Here is a 9,532-nt window from a genome sequence, read left to right as displayed (position 1 = left end):
CTTTCATGTTCTAAATAAAATGTAATTCTTGTATTTTTGGTGAACTGATCCATTTCACTGAGGAGTTTCAGTCCCAACCAAAACCCGTCTTGTTTCAATGATGAGTTCTGATCCCAACCAATCCGACAGTCTGGTCCATTCCAAGTAAGTAAACACCGGTCATTGTTGAGGCTTATCAAACAACTTGCTTCTATGAACCCAATTGTTAACGAGACTGTCAGGACTGCAGTGGACACTGGTTTTGGGGTATGTTGAATTCTTCTAAATGCCTTTTCAGTTCATTCCATTTCATACACTTACCACCCACTGTATAAGAAAATCACTCGTACTCTTGTTTTTAGCATGATATAACTCTGTGCTTAGCATCTCCAAACTTTAGTGTCAGGTTAATTTTGTCCAAGAGGTTTATATAGTGCTTAGCTTGTTGTTTGGTTTTTGGTTTAGAAACTTGACACTTACACATGCTTCATATTAGTCGAAGCTCGAATTGTTTTAATTTTTAAATCTTGTTAATTTTGAAAAGCTTCTCCATTTTATCTTTTTCATTTGAATGCATTTCAAATTGTATTAGATGGTATCATGGTTTTATTGATGTTAAGTTTTACCTACTTGTCTCCTCTTTTATTCAACTATGGAATGTGGGTTTTTTTTTTTGTCTATGGTTTCTTTTGCAAGAATAATACTTGATTTATATTTGATTCTAGGCAAATCTCCTTTTGTTATATGGCTATGAAGATGACTTAAAAGCCCTTATCCCACATGTCCCTCGACGCTACCAATGCCTTCTCATGTCTGCTACTTCAAGGTATGTATCTTAATTCTTTGTGTACTGGATTTGAAAGCTCATTCCTTTTCATTCATCACTTACTGCTACTAGCTTTTAAAGTTCATATCTATGTTCTTGTACTACTTAAAAAAAAGTTCTTCGAATACTTTAATGGCTGTCATTGTCAATAGCCTTAAATGGTCATGTAGAAGAAATCAATTATACTTATTTACAAGTGCAGGCATGGTCCGGTGATCCAGCTTGTTGATCAGATGGACCACACCTTGGATGGAATGTGCTCCAACCAATTCTGGTTAATTTTTAACCAAGTTACTGATTAAAGTCAGCCAACTTGGATGGAGTCGATCTGATTGGGCCAGTTTTTTAGTACACGACAGTTTTCAGGATACTGCGTTAGTTGTAGTTTATCAGCTAACTTTGAAACTGTGCACAGGTTGCAAGCTGGGTTGCTTACTTGTTGAAAAGAAATGTATTGGCAATGTTCTTTGCACTGAGGGACTCACACGAGGCACAAGTGCAATTTTCTTTGGAAAGAGGTGTGCCTGCAGTTATTGGTGTGCTTGGAACCATACGACTTAGATTACATTGCTTAATCCATCTAGAGCCTTTGACATGGCTCACTGTTCACATTGCTTAATCCCATGGGAAGCAAATGGTGAGTATTACTTAAAATAACATATGACTTAGATTATGTACCAGCTAACAATAGAGTCATTTTCATTAGGAAAAAAAAAAACCAGGTTCTAAACTTATTGTTGTCTTCACACACTTTCATCTCCACATTCTCATCTCTACAACACCCAAATCTCTGCTCATGCTGCTTTCTAACTGCCTAACAGTTTGCCTCATATAGCATGCTAGGTACTCTTTTTCTTCTTCTTTTTTTTTTCTTTTTTTTATTGCTTTATAAATTAAAATTCGTATGCTTGTGTATCTTTCAATGTTATAATGTTAACTTTACAATGAATCTTGCATTGAGAATATTGTTAACCTTTTCCAAGTCGCTCCTAAATTTAGTCCAATCAATTCGTGGCAATTGAGTAAGCCCTTTTCTATTGGTGGAGCTATTTTAACAAGTATATGAAATTTTAGTGGATGAACTCTTCTACCAAGGTACCCCTATTACTAAACTTGTTGCCGCTGCATGCGATTGGAACTTGAAACCGTACGGAGCAACTTAGATCTAAATCTCTTCATAACTTTTTGTTGATTTTATGCATGTCTTTTATATTCTAGGACTTATCTGGCAGTTGTTAGTTGACCTTCCAGCACTGATACAACCAGATATGTTTATTCATCTGGGATTTCTTTCTAATGGATCTACTTACACTTGTTTACATCAAGAAAATCTTAGCTACGGAAAACATCTATTAACATCCTTTTGGAACTCAAGAGTGCAAAAGATATTCATAAGACATTGATGTGCGATGCTCCTCACACTGTGATTGATTGACCTCATTGGTGAAGCCTATACTTCCCTTCTTATAATTCTTCTAAAAATGTCAATAGTCGCCAGATTTGGTGTTATCTATTAATACCTTTAAAGTATATGGATCTCTAATAACTTCAACTTCCAAGAAGCATTTAATTTGGCAGGGTGCTATTTGCTTTAAAGTACATGTGGATGTTGTACATTCATGTATTGATTACTCAAGTTCTGAAGACTTTATCCAATTCATATCATCCTGTACTGTTTCAAACTTTCACCAAGCAATCATGAGAGTTCCTGTTTTTGATCTGGGCCTTAGATAGGAATGATTGGTGAAATAGGACTCCAAAAGCCAACAAAAATCGCTGGGACAAGGTGGTGGTTGTGATGATGATGATGACTCTTCACTACTAACTTCCAAAGAACAACAACAGGAGAATTCAAAGGTGATGATGATGAGGTACATGATATATGTTCTTGTTTGGTTCAGATGCTGCCAGTCTCTGTTGGCTAAGTTGCTGTTTTTGATCCAGAGTTTCGTCTGTCTACATGTTCTAAGGGGATGAGGATAAATACTCTGTTCTACCTAACTTCTTTTTTTTAAAAAAAATTGTGATTCTGTTTTGTTTTGAACAAACTTTTTACGAGATTTATGCTTTTTAGGAAGGAATGTTGTTTTTATAAATCTTGCTTATGAAATGTTGCTTTTGTTATTTACTTTTGAAAATTTCTCCACTTGTTTTAGGCTTATCATAATAGCAGGAAAATATCCTATGCTTGCGGAAATAAGTCTTCTCGTGCTGTGTAGTTGATTTATGCTTGTTTCAAATATAGGTCTTGTCCATCAGGTGGGCCTTACAGTGAACGTGTGAATTCAGGTTGTTGGTCATTAGCTGAAGGATAACTAGGTTTCTACCTGCCCATAATCTGTATCTGGGTAGCTAAAGCTAATGTGGTTGTCATTAGCTGAAGGATAACTGGGTTACTATCATGGTAGGCTTTTTCTGGTTTGAACTTGCTAGCTATTGTATCTAGTTTTTCATAGATTACATTTAATGGGCATTCTTGTCTGCAGTGGGTGACACTCGCAAATTCTTCAACTCAGGTTGGCTGCATGAGGTCCAACTTTGCTTAGAACTGAATTGTCAGCTTTAGAAAAGATTCAAGTATCTAATGCTAGGGCTAAAATTAAACAAAATGAAGAGAATGAAACTAATCAAGATAATGAATAGAGGATGGATAGATGAAGATTTTGTAAATTCATTCCTTTCAGAATTTCTGATGAAAAATTTACAAGTTTGAGTGAGAATTTGAGAGTTTGCTGCTCCTGTTACTTGTTTACTTGTTGCAAATGTCTTTTATTCATAGCAGATCTTGACTAGCTTTTATGTGAACAAAATCCTAGGTATGTGGATCCACTCAATATAACTGTAATGACATGTCCCGCACTACCGTTATGCCCTTCGGCAATAGCAGAAGCTGAGCATGGAATTCCTGACATTCTCAAGCAGGTTCGAGCTGTATTTGATAAGGCAAGCCATAAAGCTATATACTCATGCACGTTTTTTTTTTCTTTTTTGTGTGTAATTCAAAATTGAATAGAAAATATGCATCAAACCTATTTTTCCATGGGGTCACCCAGACACTTGAAAATGGTGTTTTGTTGTTACAAGTTGGCCTCAAGTACAATGAGTCAGTGGTAATAAAGGTAACTGGATGCTCTAATGGTTGTGTCAGACCTTATATGGCTGAGCTTAGACTGGTTAGCGATGGACCCAACATGTACCATGTATTTCACATGCTGATTTTGTCGAAACCCTAGGAACAAATGTATCATAGATGAGTTATATTCTTTACAAGGATAGGTACCATGTAGTTGCCAGAATAGTGATTTGAGCACAACATGTCCTGTCCACCCCCAAAAATGGGGAAAAATCCCAAAACAAGCAAGAACACTAAAATGTCTTTCTAAAGATCCATTACAGGATATCTCTTACAAATCTTTAAAATAGGACTTATTTTAGAAGAATGAATGATGGGGTACTTTTGCATGTTTCAAACAGGTCTGGCTCGGGGGAACACCTGACCAAACCTCACTAGCAAAATGTTTCATGAATAAGGTGAAGAGTCATGATCTAAAAAAGGTTTTGGAGCCATTGTTCTACAACCGGAGGCGCAAACGCCAACAAGTCGAATCTTTCGGCGATTTCACAACCCGCCTGGTGAGTAACCAAGTTTGTATTTAAGTCATGTTATTTATAACATCTGAATTTCTTCCAACCATACTTGCAACTTGAATTATTTCATGGGTTTTGGGATATGAAATTTAGCGAATGCCTAATCATTTTTAAAAGAACCCTACCACAGAAAATTTCTATATCAGCAGTGTCTCAATGCTTGGTTTTGCCCCATTTTCATCTACATATCATTCCTGGGGCAACTAATAGAAAATCCGAACGGTTCTATACCGGCAAAGTAAGCATACATTAAGTTTCTTCCTGCCCTATGCAGGGCTTTGACAAACTGAAAGAGACAGTTGAGAAGTGGGAGAGCATGTCAAAGGCACCAACACGATTTAATCTAAAGCTTTTTGCTGACAAAGACACATATGAAGCCATGGATGAACTTGCAAAGCTGCAGAATATGACTGCTCACCAACTAGCCATGGAAGTCATCCGCAACTGAAATGAAAGTGTTTCTTTTGCTTTGCTTCAATCTGAGACAACTCATATGAGGCCAGAGAATGGTTCTTGGTTCACTATTGCTGAATGGTCTTGTAACTCTTCACCATTAGTACATGAAGCTTCATCTTCCACTGAAAGATCTTCCTGCTCCAGAAACTGATTGATTACTGCGGGATCTTTCGACTCAGATCCATCAAATGAGACCATGTGATTTTGTTAGACAGTAGTAGCATAGGCATCGTCATAGGTATCCCCAACACCAGAATCTTGCATTTCCTTTTCCAGAATCTTTTAACTCATATTCATCAAATGAGACCATGTGATTGTAATTAAATGAATGAATGTTGTAATTGAATGAATGAATGAATGATTATGTAAGTGGTAATTGAATGAATGAATGAGTATAATATATATTTTTTTTATGTAGGCCATAGCTACAGATATTAATCGTAGCTGTTAATCTCACAACTGTACCTATTATAAAATTCGGCATATTGTTACGGATCCAACACTACTTTTAGCTACCAATAATATCCATAGCTGCAGGTGCTTTTGGCTACAGAAATATTTGCTACAGATTATATCCGTAGCTATTTCAAGCTTCAGCTACAGATTAAATCCGTAGCCATAGGTTTTTGACTTATTGGCTCAGCACCTACGACGACGATCATGCTACGGATTTAATTTGTAGCCATAGGTCTATGGCTACAGATTAAATCCATAGCCTTTGCCCATTTTTCTGGTAGTCTGCCTCATTCTCTGGCTCATGGCTTAAAATAATATCTCTAAATGGATGGACGTTGTGGATACAACACGTACATCAAAGTGGGGCCCATAGAACTTGGTGACGTCACTTCCCTAGCGAGTTTGGCTACTCAACTGTATCTAATTTACATGCCCTTTGTGCACTCCACCTCCCTATCCTCTTGGGAACTTAGATAGGGTGGGCCATATAGTGATGCATACGTGAAATCTACTCTGACCATTAGGTAACTATTGGAAATTTAGCCATAGGGCTAAGATAACGGGTAGATTTAGGATTAAGGTGGGCCACACTAAAGGAAACAATGGGAGAAGGGATGCATATCATTGCATTTTTACATGGTCCATAGTACTTTTTATGTGAAATCACTCCAACCATTAGCTTCATTAAGAAAATTCATATATGGGGTATAACAATTATACCCATGCTTGATTTATGTGGGCCAAACCGAATGACACAGTTTGGATGGTGAGCATCCCCCCGCCTATTCCTTTCATGTGGCCCACCGTAATTATTGATGTAGCTAATTTTTTAGCCATATAACTAAACAATTTTTTTTTTTTTTTGCTAACCTTATGGACAGAGTGGATTTCACATACACATCATGGTGGGGCCACCTCTAGCCCACCCTGCAAGTGCCTTGGTTGGCATGCGGTCATGCTGACCAAGGCAATAGCTAAATAATTTGGTTTGTGACGTGAAGGAACTTTGTGCAAGCAAATCAAGATGGGAAGAGTTTGGATGGGCCCCATAGTGATGTGTATTTGAAATTCACTCCAATCACAAGGTGTGTGATGCGAATTTAGATATAGGGCTAAAACATTAGCCACATTCATAATTCAAGTGCGCCACATAAGAAGAAATAGTGTAAAGAATATCCCTCATTCAATTTATTTTTTTGCAGTTGGTGTAGCCCACATAAATCACTCCTGGGCCTAATTTTTTGTCCCCATATATGAATTTTCATGAAAAAGATAATAGTTGGATTGGATTTCACATAAAAATCACTGTGAACCATGTAAAAATCCAACGGTAGGTGTCCCCTCTCTGATTGTTTCTCTTGGTGTGGCCCACCTGAATCATTAATTCGGAAGATTTTTTAGCCCTATTGATAAATTTCCATCAATAACATAATAGTTAGAGTGGATTTCACTACCTTATTATATTATATCCACCTTGTCTAAGTTCTCAATACCACTGGTAATTGGACCGCACCAAGGTATCCTGCAGGATGATTCGTATGAGGCCATTTCCCATCAAATGCATGGTACTGATGTTTGACACACACACACACGTGTATATATGGTATTATGAGGTCGACCTCATGAGAACTTGAACTTCCCATGAGGTCGAGCTATGTGGGCCCCAATGTGATATGTGTCGAACATCAATACCATGCATTTGATGGGTGCCCTTTAGGTCAGTAATGGTCTCCTACGCACCGTACCGTAGGATATCTTTATGCGCACTGTAAGACCCGTATCCTAGTCCGTACTGTTCCGTCGAATCCCGCGATCCTTCCCGTCGAATTCCGGTAACCTGCGATCGGTAATCGACGTTTGCGATCGACCCTAAGTCATATGTTGTAGATTTGAGTCAGCTTAATTCGAGACTTGTACCATTGCGACCGCACCGTCTCCGCGGTTCCAACGCCACGACTCGTGCACCAATCCGATACCCTGTTAGGAAGATGTGAGCCGGTGTTTATTTCGAGAAAACACCGCGCATTTGCAATCCCAAGAGAATCTCTACAACATGTCAAATCAATCCCATCAATCACCTCATGTCAAGTACAAAGCAACCCATGCTTTCTCTCTCCAAAGTCAACCCTTTCTCACCCTCTCTCTTACACACCCATGCTAGTCAAGTACACCATCACCTCACCCATCACTCACATCCATCACTCCTCTCCTTACTTCCCATCTCTCCCTCTCTCTCTCTCTCTCTCATTTCTCAACTCAATCCCAAGCAACAAGAGAGCTCACGTCCAAGCTCTCTTCCATGTGAGAGAGTCCATGTGTGTGGCCCACTTGCTTATCCCAAATCCTCCATCCTAGCCATTCACTTCTCATCATCCACCATCAAAGTGAAGCTTAAGGAGATCGACATTCCAACGAACCGAGAAGATCGATTGGTGGGTGCCTTATAGGATAGGTTTTTTTTTTGTATTTTTATGATGGGACAAGTGAGGCCTACCGATTGATGGTATGGATCTCACTTTAGACCCTTGATGTGGCCGATGGACCACTTTGATCCTCATGATCATTCCATGATGGGGCCATTCTCCATGGACCCCATCATGATGTTTATTTTCCATGTATGGATAGGGTCATCTAGACCTTACATTTGGGTAGAGAAGGATCTCCACCGTTGATCTTTAATTTGGTGGGCCCACATGCAATGGGACCTACTTGATGTATGATTAGATGTTTAAAACGGAGGGCCCATAGTGCCGGGGTCCATCCATCACACGTGTCCCACTCTCTTTTTCTCTCTCTCCCTCTCTTGTTATTTATGTATTTTGTGTATGATGGAATGGCCATATGGCCCACCCGAATGGACCCCACCAGAAGCATGGTTTGGACCCAATCCATTTGTGGGTGAGGCCCACCTTACATGTGTATGTGATCCACACCACCCCACCATATGGTGGCCCACTTAAGTAGGGCCCACTTCAATGCATGTGTAAATTAAAACACAAATATTGGCTTGTTTTTTTAAGCCTTTGGAAAGGGGTCACTCATATAGGCCCCACCTGGATGTATAAGATCAATCCACGCCGTCCATCCCTTTCCTCATACTATTTTAGGCGTTGAGCCGAAAAATGGGGCTGATCCAACTTTTCGACGGGCCATGCTTCAGAAAAACAGTGATTTTCACTGTTTAAATACACTTACATTTTTCTACATGCCGAAAGATGTCCAATATTGGACTCGACGGATTTGTTATGGTCTGTAGAGACCAATGGCTGGGGTAGATCTACTTGATGCGGGCCCCACGTATGAAAAACCCTCGAAAAATGGGTTTTCTAAAAAAAAATGTAAGGCAGCACCTGCTGCATCAGAAGCAGCAGACCGCTGCTGCGTGTAGCAGGCGGACGACATGGTCCCACGGCTCCAGTCGTGGGCCCCACCTTAATGTTTATTTGTCATCCAATCCATTCATATGGTGGGCCCTCGGGGCAGTGGACCACCCTCCAAAATTCAGGTCCATCCAAGACTCAGGTGGCCCACATTATAGGAAATAGTGTGAATTGAACTCTACCATTGAAACACTTTTTGGGTCCACAGAAGTTTAGGATCAATATGAAATTTGTTTTTCCACTTCAGTCCAGGTCTGCGTGACCTTCTCAACAGGTTGGATGGAAAGCAAACGTTATGGTGGGCCCTACGTGGGACCCACAATGATGCGTATGTTTTATTCATACCGTCCACAGGCAGTGGACGGTTGGAGCCCACAAGTGATGTATGTGTTTTAGTTACACCGTCCAGGCAGACAGTGGGACCCCCTTTGTGTGTTTTATTCACACTGCTCCATGACAGTGGGGTCCATCATGATGCATGTGTTGCGTCCAGCCTTCCAACCATTTTAAAGCTCTTTTTTTTATGGCATAAAAATGGGGCAGATCTAAAGATCAAGTGGACCACACCATTTTAAGTACTGGTCAATGACGGCCACCGTTCAAAAACCTCTAAGGGCCATAGTAGCTTCCCATTAAGTTGATATTTGTTTCCCACTTCATTTGTCGCTATGTTAATTTATAATTAAGTTGGATGAGAAACATATTTTTTTTGGTGGGCCTTAGGAATTTTAAATGGTGGAAGTCATTATCACCACTTATCTTGTGTATGGCCCATTTGATATGCATA

At 39.6% G+C, this 9,532-nt stretch overlaps 1 protein-coding gene across 1 annotated transcript; it reads left to right on the top strand.

The window, feature by feature from the left end:
- Positions 1-2,640: 2,640 nt before the first annotated feature.
- LOC131249984 (sulfite reductase [ferredoxin], chloroplastic-like) lies at positions 2,641-5,229 on the top strand. Its single transcript, XM_058250693.1, has 4 exons — positions 2,641-3,749; positions 3,890-4,005; positions 4,280-4,438; positions 4,728-5,229. The coding sequence occupies exons 1-4, from the start codon at positions 3,650-3,652 to the stop codon at positions 4,899-4,901; spliced, it is 549 nt and encodes a 182-aa protein (XP_058106676.1). The 5' UTR covers positions 2,641-3,649; the 3' UTR covers positions 4,902-5,229.
- Positions 5,230-9,532: the final 4,303 nt, after the last annotated feature.

Source organism: Magnolia sinica, chromosome 6 (genome assembly GCF_029962835.1).
Source record: "Magnolia sinica isolate HGM2019 chromosome 6, MsV1, whole genome shotgun sequence".
NCBI classification, from domain to species: Eukaryota; Viridiplantae; Streptophyta; class Magnoliopsida; order Magnoliales; family Magnoliaceae; genus Magnolia; species Magnolia sinica.
The sequence above is the reverse complement of the archived record's forward strand: the minus strand, read 5'-3'. Positions and strand labels throughout refer to the sequence as shown.

Excerpts from the sequence above, each read along its gene's own strand:
- LOC131249984 (XM_058250693.1), top strand. The coding sequence starts at position 3,650 with ATGACATGTCCCGCACTACCGTTATGCCCTTCGGCAATAGCAGAAGCT. Across the intron at positions 3,750-3,889 it reads TCGAGCTGTATTTGATAAGG|TTGGCCTCAAGTACAATGAG; the intron begins CAAGCCATAAAG and ends TGTTGTTACAAG. Across the intron at positions 4,006-4,279 it reads ATGGACCCAACATGTACCAT|GTCTGGCTCGGGGGAACACC; the intron begins GTATTTCACATG and ends TGTTTCAAACAG.